The sequence below is a fragment of the Calliopsis andreniformis genome, chromosome 7 (genome assembly GCF_051401765.1).
Source record: "Calliopsis andreniformis isolate RMS-2024a chromosome 7, iyCalAndr_principal, whole genome shotgun sequence".
NCBI classification, from domain to species: domain Eukaryota; kingdom Metazoa; phylum Arthropoda; class Insecta; order Hymenoptera; family Andrenidae; genus Calliopsis; species Calliopsis andreniformis.
In genome coordinates, this window is record NC_135068.1 from 6,060,088 (window position 1) to 6,077,916 (window position 17,829).

At 37.8% G+C, this 17,829-nt stretch overlaps 1 protein-coding gene across 1 annotated transcript; it reads left to right on the forward strand.

The window, feature by feature from the left end:
• The first annotated feature begins 11,531 nt into the window (after nucleotides 1–11,531).
• Cnb (centriole duplication and spindle assembly protein centrobin) lies at nucleotides 11,532–15,987 on the forward strand. Its single transcript, XM_076382015.1, has 8 exons — nucleotides 11,532–13,192; nucleotides 13,270–13,378; nucleotides 13,757–14,449; nucleotides 14,515–14,741; nucleotides 14,824–15,026; nucleotides 15,230–15,486; nucleotides 15,542–15,700; nucleotides 15,761–15,987. Exons 1-8 carry the CDS (start codon nucleotides 11,712–11,714, stop codon nucleotides 15,848–15,850), a joined length of 3,219 nt encoding a protein of 1,072 aa, XP_076238130.1. The 5' UTR covers nucleotides 11,532–11,711; the 3' UTR covers nucleotides 15,851–15,987.
• Nucleotides 15,988–17,829: the final 1,842 nt, after the last annotated feature.

A 17,829-nucleotide genomic window follows, 5' to 3' on the forward strand; every position in this document is an offset into this window, starting at 1 on the left:
AGTCATAAGGTGTACCTGCTGACTATCTATGTACAAGGAATGAAGAATGGTACAGAGTAACCTACATACAGGTACATACTATAATTGCCCATGTGTATGTAGAGTGGGATGAAAAAAGATCCAAAAAAGGGTCCAAGAAGATGGATTTCAATATTTTTGCTGCACTTGGATTTCAAGATGGATGTTTGTTCACTGAAGATGGAATATTAAAAGATAATCCATAACCATCCAGTCTATACTAAAATATTTTCTGGAGATTAGTGAGCAAAAAACACTAATATGAATCTATATTCATAAAGTTTCTTCATCGATTTAGTGTTTATAGGTAAATGACAATTATTTTGGGTCATATGAATTTGAGGAAAATGTCAGGCTTAACTAAAATCGGTATTGATGGGGAACAGTCGCCCCAGTGACAGAATCTACTTGATCATTACTAAATATTCAGTGAATTTCCCCGAACGTTTCTTTTCCTTTCGCTGCCACGATAGTCACGATTTCGTCACTTATCTTTCCTTCGAAGTGAAATATGAATTTATACTAGCTTCAAACGAAGACGATTGTAAAGGGGAGAGGATCCACTCGTTTCGCATAATATCTCGTGGATACGAACGCATAAACCGAGAGATCGGCAACCTTCATCACTCAACGATGACAAGTGATGCTGACTGATGTTCCTCGTGGCTTCCGAATCGGCTCCACTTCTTCCTGGCGCCGCTGCCCTCGCACTCCACGAGAAGAACAGCTCCTAATGGAGTGTAGTGCAAAAAAGGTGACGGAACCTCATCCAAGGCGCTTAACGCGGCGTCATTTTGGGAGCATGTACGCGTTTCGCTTTCAAGGCGAAAATTCACTCGTGTAAACAAACTGTGTAAAATTTTATTAAAAATGTTGGTACTGCTGAATCTGATCAAATTAGTATTGTAGAAGGAAGATAATACTTTTACAGTTAAAATAGAAAATTTCTGTTAAAAGATACCAGAAGAATATTTTATTGTTTCAGTTCGAAAGATTGCCGATTTTTGATAAATCGATAATAAACTGTTTAATATATGGCAAATACTTTACTAATCTGTGTAAAATAGTTTAATACTTCTGAACTTTGACCTGAGGTAATCCGGTCTTGACACTTTCAATCTAGGCAAGCTATAACTAACTCTTTAACCTGTTCAGTCAATTGTAGCTAACTTAGCTAGTCCAGGCTCAGTTTTCCAACTTGTCTAATCCTCGTACCCTAACCTATCTACACCAATGAAACTCTCAAAGTTCATCAATCTCGAACTTGCTTAACCTAATTTTAGTAAGCATATTTTGTGAACAATATTTATGAGTAAAATCAAGAATTAAACATATTGGACATTTCTGTGAGTGCATCACTATTACTCATTTTAAAATGAATACTGAATATCGTGTGCAATTACGCTTATTGCAATTTGATTTTTTGTGTATTCGCAATTCAGAATAATTAAAATATGAAACCTATGAAATGAAATGTGACGTGTATGTATGAATGTTAATTATCATCGGACGAAAATATTTTTTTGGTTATCTAATAGGTTATCTATATGATGTAGCATTAACGTAATTGGATTTGACTCCATTGTTATTTATGGAAACTGTCATTCTCTATTCTGACCCGCGAACTCATTATTCCAATACAAACAATCCTCAGGGATTGATATTGTCCGAAGTTACCGACGTTTTCCATTCCAAATTAATCCAATCCATCCAACGACTCGTGACGAGCGTTTCCTCTGACGATCTCTATTTCCACCTCCATTCAAAGAACTTTTATGCAATGTAAACTCGCAGATGAATAACCTGGAACACTGTTTACCAGGGTCATCGTTCATTTCAAAGTAATAGTTTCCACCTTCGTGATATTCGAGTCGCTCTCGATGTCGCTTCAAACCTGTTTTGACATGGTTAATGGTCATGAAAGTTAAGAAATGAATTATCATACATTTATTTCTTGAATTCTAAACAATTGTTTATTAAATACTTTTCCAACCTCACTTTACTCTTCATTTCACAGGCATAACCTCAAAATCTACACATATATCCGAGTTGTACAACTTCATTTACAAATAGTAAATGCTTTCATAACCTCTCCCTCCGAATGATATTCGAAATAGCTGAAATTTTTACATGCATATTCGAAACGAAGGGAAATGATTTCAAACCACTCGCTAACTACCTCTGCACTCTCCCTGTCTCCCTCTGGTCTCACGTGAATACCTCCATTCCGGTGTCCCCTATTTCATGGACCTCTTTTTCTCATCTTTGCTGTTAAATCCTCGTGAAAGCTGAACCGGAAACGCACTCACGCTTTCGACCAGCGACATCGTACTCGTTTTGCCTCAAGGCCATTACTGACGTCGAATAATTAATAACGAGGAGAAATACGGCATCCGTGGGTCACGGAGCGAAGGGACTGCTAACCGGTGCGACGTAGTCTAATAAAACTGGGATCGTTTTATATCGAACGTAAGCCCTCGCTGAACACCGATCGTTAAACGGATTATTTAACGTATATGCAGTCATGAATTTGCTACGCTTATGCGGCTGCGGTTCCCATCGCTATAACAGCCGCAACAAATGCGGCCCGCCAATTCCCGTAATCGATGTTTAACGTTTACTGCCGCGGCGAAACCAAACATCGTGTTCCGTATTCGATGGCCGCGGCCGAAATCGCGACTGCCGATAAGATACTGTCACTGCTCTATCGCTCAAGGGACGTTGGGGGAAAGAAGCCACTGGTAGTGGCTCGTTAACTCAATTTGTTGCAACAGCCCTTTAGTTGGTCTGAATATTTATATTCATTCGATAACTGTTTGCCTATTGTTTCTGTAATCAGACGTTTGTCAGTTAATCCCTTATTTTCAGATTCAAATTCGCAGAAGTAGGGTAGGTACCAAGAGGTCGGGAGATTTGAGTATTGTAGCTGTTTTCATGGTGTAACGTGAAACTTTGCAAGCCTGTAATGTTGCTCGGTAATGTTAATTTAAATTTTCTTAGGCTCGTAATGACCTCGCGCGCTGAGGCAAAAAGGGTTAGTTAACTTGGGTCAGCGAGTTAATCTCCTTGGAGTGAAGAATGATTTTATACTTGAATAGTAGGCCACCTAGTCGTGAAGATCAAAAAATGATTTGCCCGTTTACTATCTTAATTTGTGATATCATTGAAGTCCCGGCCATTTGATAAGCATTCTGCAGTCGTAATCCCAAGACCACGTGATAAATGTGGTCTATGTGTCCAAAGCACAAGCATCCATAAAATACATACCACTATCTCTGCGTTAGAATAGCGATTCATCCTTGTTGATTACATTTCGAGGACTAGATCTAGCCAAGTGATATACTGGGTTATTGTGCATTTATTGGGACCAGACAATGCGTTGAGTGAGGAAATCAAATGTTCATGTGCTATTACAATATTGGTTAGGTACTTCTCCTGTCCCATGAGACATAAATTGATAAATCATTCTAGCAAAATACAGATTCATGGTCATATATTCCAAATTTGCGAATCTAAGCTAGATTTCTTCCATATATTTAAAAGAAATACTATATGAATTATTCAAATCACTATCCCACATCTAGTACAAGCTATCCTAGGCTGCAATTAATCTTATAATGCGTTCTTGTTAATTTTTTTAGTTCATACCAAAGTTATTTGCGCAATACTGTGTTAGGATTTTCTAGTATATCAAATATCCCTAGACTCAATTCGATTCTTCTGTCATATATTCGCCTTCCTTTCTCCCGTATATTGATTAGAACGCTAGATCGATTCAGTCAATAGTTCACACAATCGATTACACCTACGACTAGCGAATCAGAAACTTCTTCACAGATTCAACCATCACCTGATCGTCTTCGAAGTGAATAAATCATTCGGCAGAACGAGGCGAAACGTCAGAATAGAGGTGAAACGTCGAAGCAAATGCAGAGATCGATCGTGCTTACGGCATACTTTGAGACGAAACCTATCTTGACTTTACTGCCGACAGAGCATACGAAACGATCAACTTCGATTCTATTTACGATATTACAATGACGGAGCACGAAATTCGTTCGGTTTTTATGAACGAAATGGACCTCGGCAAAGGTCACTAACCGTGGTGTAGAGTTCTAAGCGACTAGAACATTCCAATTTGTCTGGTTGAAAATATTCTAGAAGACGAAGAATAGATTCCCGTTAAAAGGAATGCAAGTATTGAAGTTGCTTTGAGAAGTTTTCCCATCGTAGTTAGGTTTATTAAGATTCATATTTAAATTAACCCTAAAGTAACTCCAGCTGAGTTTAACTTCTTAGGGTCATTCAGCTCCCTGGAAATAACTTTCGTCATCCTCAAACGAGGCGAATTTGCAGTATCCTTGAAAGAAAAATAACGCTGCATCAGTATTTCTGATAACAGCTGTAATAAACCAAAGACTGTGTGTATAGTAAAAGTAGAGTACTTATCATTATGCCAGTACCCAATTCTGTGTCCTCGGATAAGAATCATTTATAAAAGCAGAACTTTTATACATAAACTGAGCATTTATTTTTTTCAAAAATGTATTTACATTTTCACTAACAATTTTTTCTTTAAAAGCACATAAGCCACTTCTTGTACCAGCATCCCTCTTTCAATACTATGGTCTATTAAACTTCTTGGGCTCTTGTATGTAACTTATAGCCGCAGATAACAGCATCACTGACAACAAAATAATGGAAGAAAAAAGCTCAAGAGTTTGCACAGTTAGGTAGGACAAGCACAGATCGAAACGATACATCCTGGATGGTCTGCATGAGCACATTCAAAGAGGTCGTGTGCTGCCTGCGAATGCGGGAGACAGGAAGAGCAAAAGGTAGGGCAGACTTGGAAGGGAATCGGATGAGACCGAAACAGTGAATCGAGCCTCGATGCGCTGCAGAGACAGCATAGCTATCGGTCTTGCCGCGGTTTTCCAAGATCCTCGAGTTTATCTCCAGGAGTTTATCTTCGCGAGCAGCAGGGAAGTGATCTAAGTTTCATCCGGTTGGCGGACCGTCAGACTGGAGGCTATTTGGCTGCTGGTTATCTTTCAGTAGTGTCAAGAGCCTTGTCTAACACGGCTCTCGATAACGTCCTGTTCGCACAGTTACACGTTGATTTATCACGCTACTGACGACGTATTTTGCGCGCATAATTCTGCACACATAAAACTCCCTCCGAAAGACGAACTTTCGACGTAATCAAGAGCAATATTAACTCTCGGGAGTTCAGTCTGTGATGTGACTATGAATACTAAGGATGACAACTGTATAGTGTGATTATCGTGAAAGTCACATGGGAACACCTCGACGTTTTGGAATATGATGTAAGAGAAGGTACTCCTAAGGCCTGCATACTTGGCAAAGTTGGATCCTTATCTTTAAGGATCTTGATAGAATGAAACCTACGTATTCTACACGCAGAACAGAAATAATTTTCGATGCACCTGCACCAATAGGTATTTTCAATAAATGTATCGCTCATAGCAGCGCTGGACATGCAGAATTAAAAAGAACAATGATCCTCTCTGTATCGCAGACGGGACTGGCCATAGACAATACAAATGAGTACAATGCACGTTCAGGTCCAGTGACCGGAAGTACACGTACGAATGGAACAGACCATCCGGTTATATATGACCCAGAGTGCAAAAGGATAAATTTGCTTTCTTCGTCGTCGTCCATCCCCCCTTTCGCTCCTCCAATTCGCCACAATCGACCCCGTTAGGCCCGAGTTATTAGTTATCAGCCGGTCTTTACGGCGTTGCGAATGTTCTTTTTCCTCAGGCCAGGTTATTGATCGACCGTTCGGAAGATTCCTGGCACGGGGGTCACTTCTGGTAGACTGCTCGTCCAGCAGGAAACGGAGTGGTAGTTATCGCCAGAAAGAAGATCGGCCAACGAACTTATTGATTGTACTTTCAAACTCATTCCCCCCTGCATGTAACGTCTGCTGACTGTTGCACACTGCCGTGGAGCCCGGAGCACTCCAGTCGCGTGATCCTTGTCAAATTTCATTGCCTCTGCTGATTCCACAAGTCCCAGTTTTATTGCTTGCTGCTTACTATTCGTTTATGGACAGTGCAATCGTCGTGACGGTCCTGATTACTTAACCGATGAGAATGCTGAAATTGACGCCGGAGATAGGTGTAGCGCAGTGTATCAACTGTTGATGGAAAAGACAAAGGACATTGTATCCTTAGTAGTCATTACGGTTAGACATGAATTTCTGGAAAATATTACATTTTTATTCTGAAATTTTAGAATAGCTACTACATATGATGGTTCTCAGAGATCCCTTACTTCAAGAGGCACTTCCGCTTGACCAGGGTCAATCGCAACGTTCCTATTACCAAAGTAATACAGTATTAGATTGTTTGCCATTATTGACCATTTCTACAGCTCTGCCTAGTAATAAATCCTGTGACTTTTCATAGGCATGCGATCCAAGTTACCACCTATCATCAGAGGCTGACACTTCGTTAAGTAGTTAACCTAAGTTTCTGTCGTAAATCCTTCTAAAATAGAACACTACTATGTATTTCTAGGTTTCTAGGATTTCTACGATTTTTAGAATGTCTAGAATCCTTTCTACTATTTTCGTGTAACAATAGACTTTAAAAAATGTTGTGATGTAAACATTTCTCAGTTCATCCTATTCTACGATTCTTCCATTAGGAGACATTCTGTCAAACAGACGAGATGTGTTTCAACCAAAAATTCAGTTGAGCGAGTGGAACGAAAAACAGCTTCAGAAACTTAAAGACATTAACGTACACGGAAAGTTCAGCTGATTGATCAGACAATCGATAGACCCGCATGCTATTCTTCACCTCGAACGAGAACAAAGAAAGATCACGGTGGTTGTTCGCGTTCGATTCGTTTACGGTTGATTTGGAACGACGTTTAAGAAGCGGAAGCGAACGTGGAACTATTTGTACTATAATATTTATAGATACACTAAGCTATATTTAACATATAGTAAATGGCTAAGATTAACGATACGATCGTAAATAGTATCTAACGTGTCTATTTCCATTAGCGTAACGGATTATATAAGAAGACGATAAGAGAGGAAAGTGCAAAGATTTGTAGCTATACAAGGTAATCCAGAAGTGCGGACCGATTGAGCAAGGTGTAGCAGAAGATAACGACAGAAACATTTGTATTGCTTAAAATATTACTGAAATTCCATGCAAACATGAACGATAAGTATCTTTTCAGGTGCGTAGTGGACGCCAGATTGCTCTCCAAGACAGTATTGCCAGATGCCTCGACAAAATGCCTTCCAGTGACGTCATAGAGTAGAAGAACAAGCGTGTCACATGGTATTTGACTGCAATGCCTGCGGTACCCCTACTCCTCAACTTCATGACGTCACTGGGAGACATTTTGTCCCGGCATATGGCAATACTGCTTCAGAAGACAGCTGAAACCTCAGTAGTCAGGAAATGATCGGACATATTTTCTTAAACAGAAATGTTTCTTCCATTCCTCCGCCTCGCGCTGCTTAATTGACCTATAAACCTGGCTCATCCTGTACAGGTATTACTGTATTTGTAAAATGGTTGCAATGATGTTAGGTACGAATAAGACTCAGCGAATTTGATACAAATCCTGTTGAAACTAATATGCTCATGTAAATTAGCCGCCGAACTCTGTTGTAACGGTGCTATTTCGTGTCTCTAACACTCCCTTTCTGAGATGTTCATCAGAAAGCGCACCAAAGGAAGAAAGAGAAAGAGAGGATCTTTTCTTATCAGTTCATTTTGTTGATGAATTGTACATAGTTAATGAGCGGACACAGCCTGTCAGCTGGCTACGATAAAATGTTTCACCGAAATCGATGTGAATTGCGTCATACGCTTCAACTCGATGATACCGCGAAATATTTCGTGATAGTCTGACAATCCTGTTCCGAATGACAAACTCTGAAATGGGATTTCGCTCTGTACTCGAGTACTCAGGATCGCGTGTTCTGTGTTTCAAACGTGAAACTATTTTCAACATTCCTTCTGCACATCAGACACCACCTACACGATTATCTTTAAATCACAAACAAGTAGCAGATGACAGCTCCTTGGGGACTCTCTACCGGTGGACCTTTCTTCCAAGGTTGCCAGGAAATTCTTCAGCAGCGTAAAAAGTTAGTTACATATGGGTTATGTAACTGTGAGTTACTATATTACATATGGGTGACGTAGTCTAATTCTCTACAAAGATGAAGAATTTCCTGGCAATCCAGCTTTCTTCTCCCGGTCGCTTGAAAATTCATTTTTATATATTCCGACAGATAAGCAAGATTTCTGCGGTTATTATAAATGCGAAATGCATTCTGATTACAGTGATATTTATATGTTGTTAAAGTTTCTATGTCGCCCCACTCCTCGGCTGTAGCCCCTCCTTCTCTTTCCTCTTCTCAGTCTTTGCTCCTGCGTCGGGAACTTTCTTCTCTTTATTTTTGTACACATGCCACGCAAGACGAGAATCCACATGGTTCTGGAGCATTTCATTGCGTATTTTAAGAGCAGATGTATATTACACGAGGTAAATATTGTAGTTATACGAGGAAAGATGTATTTGAATTACAATGGTATAATAAAACGATGCGTTAACAACGATCATCATCTACTGAATACGGCACCTTAGATTCCTGTTTTCCCATTGGTTATTTCATCGTTCGAAACTACATTAATGCTGACGATATTGCGAATAATATCATCACACTGGGAAATACCAATAGCAGTAGCACCAGTTGAATCAATGAATGGTAAGTCTAAACACTTGGGAGTAGCAGTGTTTAGAGTCATTAGACCTGGAGTTGGTTATATTGTTTTGTTACCTTACAGTACAACGTTTTATTTAATTTTATTAAAAGTACATTTTGATATTGAACCCACACCCAATGATGTCGAAGCCTTGATAATTGATTAGTATAAACATGCCTCTGAAATAAGTATATTACTACGCTTAAGACGAAGTCTACTAGATACTAAATCGATGAGTTCAGCTATATACCTAGATGAAACTCATCTGTATTTCTTTGTATTTTTCATTTACAGTATACCATCACGCCACAATGGGATTAAATAAGTGAAAATAGTCCCCTGGTAGCACGTAAACTGAGCACTATATGGATTTCTACACTTTCAGTTTCCCTACTGTACCGACGTAGGAATCCAATGCTGACATCAGCGATCTATAAACGGGAATAATGGTATTGACGAAGTATAAGATATATTTATTTTGTGGGATTTTCTGTCAATATCTGAAATACCAACTTCATGAGCAACCATTGGCACTAGACTTTTATGTCTCACAGTCTGAAATATCGGATTCTCGAAAAGCCACTGGTTTCGAGCGCCCTCTGTGATTTCGAGCGGTGCATATAGGAAACACATTATTTTCTTCACTGACACTGATCATGCTAGCAGCCGAAAAAATACTTCTGCCACACCAACCAATATACAAGATGTCCTATTAAACTATCCTGCTTATCATTCCCATAATTTCAAGTTACAGGCGAAAATTTACAGAAGATATGTACATTGTTACAAAAAAGTTATATCAGAGTGACAATATTTACTCTAAATGAGATGCCTAATTTTTTATATAAGAAATAATAAATTCTAATGATGAATACGAATCGCTGAGTAAATGTAATAAAAAGCAGTGATTATAACCTTTAAGGGTAGATAGTACACGTTCCACCAAGACTCACAGAGAGATGGAATCAATGTCCCATCGATCTTCCTTCACAAAAATCTTAAAGTCTAAAACTAAAACTAGTAAGACAAAGACATCTGACCAATGGTCAAGCTGTTCACTGGTCAGAGTGGTCCAGGGTAGCCCAGGATAGTTCACGGAGTTCCTCCAGGGGATTACCAGAATAATTCGCGCTTGCTGGGCACTCTTGATAACAATTGCAAACAGTGACTGATGCAACTTATTAAAGAAATATTAAGGCACTTCCAACAATTGCAAGATTAAGCACAATTAGTTAGGTAGGTTATGGTTTCTCTCTTCAATCATTGGTATATTTCTGGTTTTCTCTTTATCCTTTATTTAAAAATCGTTCATCAAATGAAGACATCACTTCTGCCGAGCGATATCATTAACATTTCCAATTTTTAATCCTTCAAAGTGTAGGTGAACACCGACTGAAGACGTCAAAAGAAGGTAATTTCAGTTAATATCTCTAATTTTTCACTTCACAGGGAACTAGATAATTATCGAATGAAAGGATTAACGGAAGAATTCAATCAAATGCCAACGTCGTTCATTTCTGCTCTCTGTTTAAACATGTGTTCTCTTGATTCGGAGTTTGAATTGTTCTGTCGATCCTTTTTCATTCCTGTGATGTTCTTAGGGAGATTCCATCAATGATTCTATTATATTTCCCTCCATTTCTACTTATTAAGGAATTTTTCATTCTCTTCGATGGCTGAAGATCGTTCTACCGATCCTCTATTGTTCTGGAGAAGGCTCCCCAGCGTTCATTGCTGATCCTAATCCTTATCCCTTCCCTGCTTTTTCAATTTTATTATTCTCTAGGATTTAGATGAATATCGTACTTGCATCCAATAAAGACATCGCATCTACCGAGGGATTTTATCGCTTCTTTTTCTGGAGTCTCCTTTAAGTTGTAGATCTTACAATTTTTGTAAAGGAAAATCAATGAAACTGTCTCCATCTGTGTCTCCATTCGCAGCAACCTCTACGTGGTGAGACTTGGGCAATCGGTTCCGTCCTAGCTAATGCGAACTATCAGTAGATATAAGATAATACTTATAAATATAAATATTTTTTTGTAAAAAGTTCATATGAATCCACGTTTGAAAATAATTGATTGGGATACTCAAGTTAATTGGAAAGTTTTGATAATTAACAAAATACAAGTTTTAGGTTTTATATGAACTACGTCAATCATTTGAGTTCCTGCATATGCGTTACTAATTCGTTATTAACTTATCAGGAAACCCTCTATTTAATTTCACGGCGGTATTTTAATTTTAATTCCAATTTTTACCATTGGGAGTGCTGCTTTTTTATTTCATGCACAGACGCTAATGTTGAACGTGACACAGAAATAATAATGGGGCTTCGAAATCATAGGAGGGAAAAAACATTGCTTGTCCAGTCTATTTTCTATACTCATCTCCTCGTTTGTAACTGATCTAAATTTTAAGAATTTCTAGTAATATATAATTCTAGTTTTTATTACTAGTGACGTTGCGATTGTATTTCGAACTATATCGATAAGGTTGAGTGTGACACTAAAATGGCAAGAGAAGGCGCAAGTGCATTATGCTGCCCTCTGCTGGCGATATTGTTACCCGTTTGCGTACATCCTGTTAGTTACGGCGGGGATGCTTCTTTTCAAAGTACGTTAATCAGTCTGTTTACACAATTTTATAACTGTATGTATTGTAATGTGGTTTATCAGTGAAAGGCCAAGAATGTGGACTATTATTTAAAGACATTTATTGGTTATATATACTTTTAAAATTTATATTTTTCATTTTTATTAAGTGGCAGAGGTAGTAAACCTAACATTATATTTACACTGCTTGCTTTTTTAAAAATAATTGGAAGGGATGTGTAAATACCTTGTAAATATTTGTACATTTCTGTGGAATTGGCAATAGCCGAATTTGGTTTGCTTTGGTGGGAGGAAACCCAAATGGATAATGAGCGATTCTGATGATACAGATCTCTTACTTTTAATTCCACCTGACCTGTTCCTTGTACCATCGTCTTCAGAATCTGATGCGAGCTCTGGTCATGGAAAAATAGACTACAATAACAAGCAATCTGGTGTAATATCAGATATCGTGGAACACATGCAATCATTAGAGAGCAGAATCTGTGCAATTGAGTCTAAAGATAATAGCTTAGATGCTACTTTATTGAACAATTCATTGGACTCACAAATTCAAAGTAACCAGATCGTCAAATTCAGACAAACATTACCTAGGACCAGATTCCATGTTAATCAGAGTCTTAGCTTACAAAATACACCTGTTAAGCCACGACAATCCTTGTCTGTTCCATCAACTTCTCATGGATATTCGTTGTCCAGTCATACTAATATCTGTCAGAATGATGTAAAATTGGGGGATTATACTCCTGTGGCTGCTGGTGCTAATGCAACTAACATTAATAATTATGATAAAAATAAGCATGAATTTCTAATGTCCCATTCTGATACCTCTGCGGTAGTACCTCCTGATTTTGACACTGTGGGTTTCCCGCATGCTACTTCTTCCAAAGGGGAACCTTACTCTTATCCTGGTGATTTTTGTAAAAGTACAAGTAATATGTATGTTAAACCTTCTAATCAGTTGCATTCAATGCCGTCTACCTCAACTTTGCTTAGTGCAGCAGGACAACCACATTCGTGTTCCAAAAGTAGTATACAAGATATGGAGTTATCTGAAGTTGATGAGCTACTCCAAGAAATGGAGGCTACTGAACTGGAACTATCGAAAAGAATTAATAGAGTGTCCCTGCAGCAATCCCTCAAGGAACAGAATAATGTATTAACATCTAACTGCAGTGAAGATACTTTTAAAGATAAAAGTTGTGATGATGTACAGAAGAACTCCATTAATAGGAAGTTAGAGTTTGAATCACAGAATTCTACCCATTATGATGTTCTGTCAATGGCATCCCAGAAAAAATATGATATTTACCCCAACATATCCCTACCAGACAATGATTCATTTCATTTCAATGAAGCTGAAAGAATGATCTCAGAATTTAAAACGTGGCAGCAAAATCCTCCAAATCCAGCTATGAAAATTGGAGAGATTAAAGGTACCACCGTAAATACACTACAGAACACAAATAATGGTGACAAATCAATGGCCAGAACAAGTGATGCAAACAGAAAGGAATCAGTTACTGCAAAATCTTCCTTAAATGTAGATGATGTAAATAGTATTCATAGACATATTACACATAATGTACAGACATATCCTCTACATAGCAATTTGGATTCTTTGTTGCTTAATGAATTAACACAATATAGCACTGCAGCATCAGTAAAAAGTGCACCACATTTATCAGAAAATTACAAAAGCAATGCAGAGGAAACTATTGAGCTCCACGGTGTACCTTTTACTAAAAGTATTGCCCATGCCTCAACGAATACAGACTTTCTCCCGAGGTATTTTATCATAGTATACCGCGAAATAATCTCATAATATGAAATAGAAGATTAATTTGATTACATTTTCATCTCAGAAAATCACAGCGACTTCTATCATTATCAGATTTTTGGAATAATGATGGTCACAAATCACAGGACGAAATACGTAGAATTAAGTTAGAAGAAGAAAAATTTCGACGAGAGGTACGTAAAAATCAATCCTTTAGGGACGAGCTCCATATCGTATGAGCTGCTGTTTCTTTACATACTGCCGACCTCCGCATATCGTATAGACCGATTCTTCATGTTCCATCAATTTCCATACATCATACATGGACTTTGTTCGAATACTGAATAATTTTCCACTGTTGAGACTCGGAAGTCTTTTTGGAAGAATTTTCTCAGCTGTACACTTAAAAGGAAATCTGTAAGTAGTGCGCAATGATGCGGAACATCACTAGGCACACATCAGTATCGGTGTGTCCTTTTACCTTCTGATGAGAAAATTCTCCCAAAAAGCCTACACGCAGAAACTCAACAGTAAGATTTATGGTACGTTGCAAAATGTATCATATTTTACAGCATTGTGAACATCTAATCCAAGAGCTGCAAAAACGGTTGCTGGAACAGCAAGAAAAGGTTGCTGTAGCACTTAGGGTTGATAATGAAAAGAATGCGCTAATATCCCAATTTCATACTGCATGGACTAAGTTAAAGCAACGTCTTCATGCCTTAGAAAATGAATATAGTAGTTTGCAAACAAATTTAAAGAATATAACTGAGAAACATGAGTTAGAAGTTGCAGAATTCCAAGCTCAAATTAAACGTTATGAAGGTGAACTATCGAAAGCTTTAGACTTAGCAGCTGGATACAAGGAAAAGGGTGATACAGTAATGAAAGAGAAAGTGGATATGCTAAAAAATCACGCGGATGAATTAGAAAATTACAAATCGTTTGTGCAAGAAGCAGAAAGTAGATACGAGAAATTAAAAATGGAGCATAACAAATTATTAGAAAAGAGCAAACAAACTGAAGAAACGTTAAGGAGCCTGCAACAAGAATTGGGTAAAGAGCGATTAAAAGGTGGAGAAGTTAGAAATGAAATGAATGTCATTCACAAAGCACTAGACACTTGTGAAGCTGAATTAATTGTACTAAGACAAGAAAAAGAAAATCTACAGTTAAAGTTGAAGGAAGAGATAAATAGGAATTCAATTTTAGAACAAAAGAATACAGCACTACTTTCGACAATTAATGATGCTAAGAAGGCAGAGGTTGTGTATTAATGAACTATTTTCTATGTTTAGAGTTCATTTGCTTACTTGCCAATTCTTCACAGAAATTAGCCAAGGATGAGACAAAATCGCTTGCTGAGCAGAAGGAAAAAATAAGGTCAGAATTACAAGATGTCTATCAAAAACAGGTTGATGAAGTTGTTAAAGTGAAATTACAAGAATTCCAAACTCAACTAGACGCTGCGGAATCAGAGTTTCTCGAGGAATTAAAGACAAGGCAACAGGTTATTGCTGAATGTGCAGCTAGGAAAATTAAAGATGTCATGGATAAGTATGTATATAAATCCATAAAATAGTGTTACATTACTTAGTTCAAGTAATGAAAATGTATGCAAGTGTTAATATTTCTTCAGGCATCGACTAGAAATAAATTTATTAGAAGAAAAACATAAAGAGGAAAAGCGCCTGTGCGAGCTTCAACTAGCCCAGGCTTTACAAAAAGCGTCGATGTTAGAAACGCAACTTCATTCTCAACGTGCAACTAAATCTCAGCTTGCCGAACAGCTTCATTCCGTAATGCAAAAGCAATGGCAGCAAGCTTTGCAAATTATATCAGGCAAGCTTATTGAATTAACTTCGCTATTGGAGATAATAAACTTTTTTTCTGCTTAGAGTCATGGTTTCCCGCTTTTCCTATACCTGATTGGATCAGAAAAATAGGGAAAGAAGCCACAACTGGCTTACGAGCCGCTAGTTCATCACTACATAATAATTACGCTGTAATTTACCTTTCATAACATAACCTCTAATGATTTATAGGTGGAAATCTAGAGAACTTGACGCCACTTCAAAAAATTCACGCTGAAAGGTTATTCGAATTGAGAGGCACAAGGAAGTCTGAGTCAATGCCAAATTGTTACGCAAAGGTTTTTCAAGAACCAATAAAATTACAGACGCTGGATATGAAAAATTTTCATGATCATAATGAAAGTATAAATACAATGACACCTATTGAAGAGACTCCATTAACGAGCAGAAAAGAGACGAAAGATGATCTTCGAAAATATGTAAAAATGGTATGTCTTATTTTTAGGAATTAATAGAAGGACTATTTAATCGATTCTTTTACAGATTGCTGATATGCAACAATCAAGGGATGAGTTTTTAAAAATAAGAGAAAGTATTTCAAGTCCACCTTTAGTCTGTAGAGAAGTACCACGGAAGCACTATTTGAAGAAGGAACTTAGTATAAAGGATGAAGACAGTAGCATATGGCAGCCGACGTCGGAAGTAAGTTATTTTATCATCGAACTTAAGATCGGATTTAAATATTACAATTTTATTATTCAGACTACTCAAGATACCAGTGAATGCATTCCCATTTCACAAAAACTGTGCACAAAAGGCAGTCAAGCAAGTGCTAAGCCGCCATGGAAATGATCTCTTACCAATTATATGGAAGTATTGAAGAAGCAGCCCATGTCCATACAGTATTTAGTTAGCTATATTTAGAATGTATACTAAAAATATTTTTTACTTTAATAAAATCCATTTTATATCAAATAAAGAATATTGAAAGCAAATTCGTCCTCTGTTTTATTTTTATTATGCCATAATTATGAATCAAGTCATCAAGTATCCTATGACCATTTTTAACAATATCCTCCCATAAAAGGAATCCCAGTGACAAACTTTATCTGATTTCTGCAATGAAATCATCACACTTACGCTTAAGAAAATTAGTCATCGTATCAAGAGTTCGTGAAAAGCCTAGGATTATTTGAACAGGAAGATATCCTCGTTATATGTTACAGCCCTGAGTCATTACCAACCTTGGAGTCAAGAAAACATTTTTCCCAAACAGGATTGTGATCGTGAATGATTCGTCATTCGAACAACGGTATCCTACGAGTTGTATTTGGTCAAATGATTTCAATGTTTCATCTTGCCTACTTGAAATTGGGAAATCGATTAAATCATACATTTCGAACACGTCTTCCTACAGCGAGATGGTATGTTGAAGTTATTTAGGAAACTGTTACTGAATTGTTCATCGATAACGTTTCTTGAATAGCAATCGCGAAAGAGAGCATACGGCACACTCGCCTCTGAAGACGCATACTAATTAAACGTATATCAATTTAAGCAGTAATTGCGATACATGTATCACAATGAAAACTATAAGCGCCGTTGTTCATGCGCTTAATAAATGCAATTAATTTTATAACCGTGATATCAATTAACATCAACCAGGATATGACTACTTTAAGAAACGTATGTGGAATGTATGACGAAGTTCTTTACGTAATTTTTTAATAAGAGTAGTGTAGGAAAGCCTTTTCTGTTTTTCTTTTTAAGATTATATTAAAGATATTGTTTCTTGCAAATGGAGTATTATAATTTTAGAAAGTAGTACTAAAGAACTGTGCTCATTCAAATAGCATTTCTATATAGCAAATATAGTATAGCAGTGAAAGTGTCAGTAAGGAACAAGATAAGAACATAATGTAATATTCTCTGTAGGATACTTTTGGAGGATAGATTTCAGACACAAAGATAATGGAAAGTTCAAAAGCACATATGCTCGAAAATGCAGTTTTTTAGTTACGCATTATAAGTAACAAAAAACAACAAAATGTTCCACGTTATTTCCTCATGGTTTAAATGTATCTTATACCAATTTTTGCTTCATTAAAGAAGCAAGTAAAGAAAGTTTGCAAGGAAAATCCCAAAAAGAATGAGAAAATAGTAATTTATAAATTTATGAAGGTTTCCCAAAAGAAAATACTGTATTGGTTCTGCGATCAGTCGAATGCGTCTCTTAACCAAGTCCATTACGTAGCAAACATTCCATTTAACCAAATTTTCAAACCAGGTTCCTCGTTGAAGTCTCCGCAATTTGGGGGCCAGAGATTTCTCCCCCATCAGGTGTGGAACGAGAACAAAATCGATTATCCTGGCGTCCCATTCCTCAACCACGCCGATCCAGCGTCCGACGGGTGTATCACAGGTCGCTCCGAATAAATCTGACCAGAGCTTTGTTTCGCCTTTTACCTTGGGGACCTGGTCGCGCGAAAAAATCGGGCGAATACGAGTCGAATGCAGGCGAGCAAGGCAGGAGGCTGAGCGTTCCTAACAATCGATGCCCTTCTTTAGCCGCGACAACGATCAACGCCTACGGATCTGCGTCGGGTGTTCCGCGGCGCCAGTTATGAGGATTCTACGCGCGACGTGCAGAACAAGTTGCCGATTGAAAACGAAAGAGCAGCAAGAATGCAAAGGGAGGAACGTGATAGTGGCCACCCCCTCTTCGGTCGTGGAGATAGTAGTAGTCATGAGCGCGTCCGCTCTTCATTCTGCCCGGTTCCGTGGCCTTTAGTCACCGAGGCGGACTTACCGAGCGGAGGAGAGCCCAGCTA

Bases quoted from the DNA above. Each gene is read 5' to 3' on its own strand.
- Cnb (XM_076382015.1), top strand. From the start codon at position 11,712: ATGAGCGATTCTGATGATACAGATCTCTTACTTTTAATTCCACCTGAC. The intron at 13,379-13,756 runs GTACGTAAAAAT...CATATTTTACAG, and splicing joins AAGAAAAATTTCGACGAGAG to CATTGTGAACATCTAATCCA. The intron at 14,742-14,823 runs GTATGTATATAA...ATATTTCTTCAG, and splicing joins ATTAAAGATGTCATGGATAA to GCATCGACTAGAAATAAATT.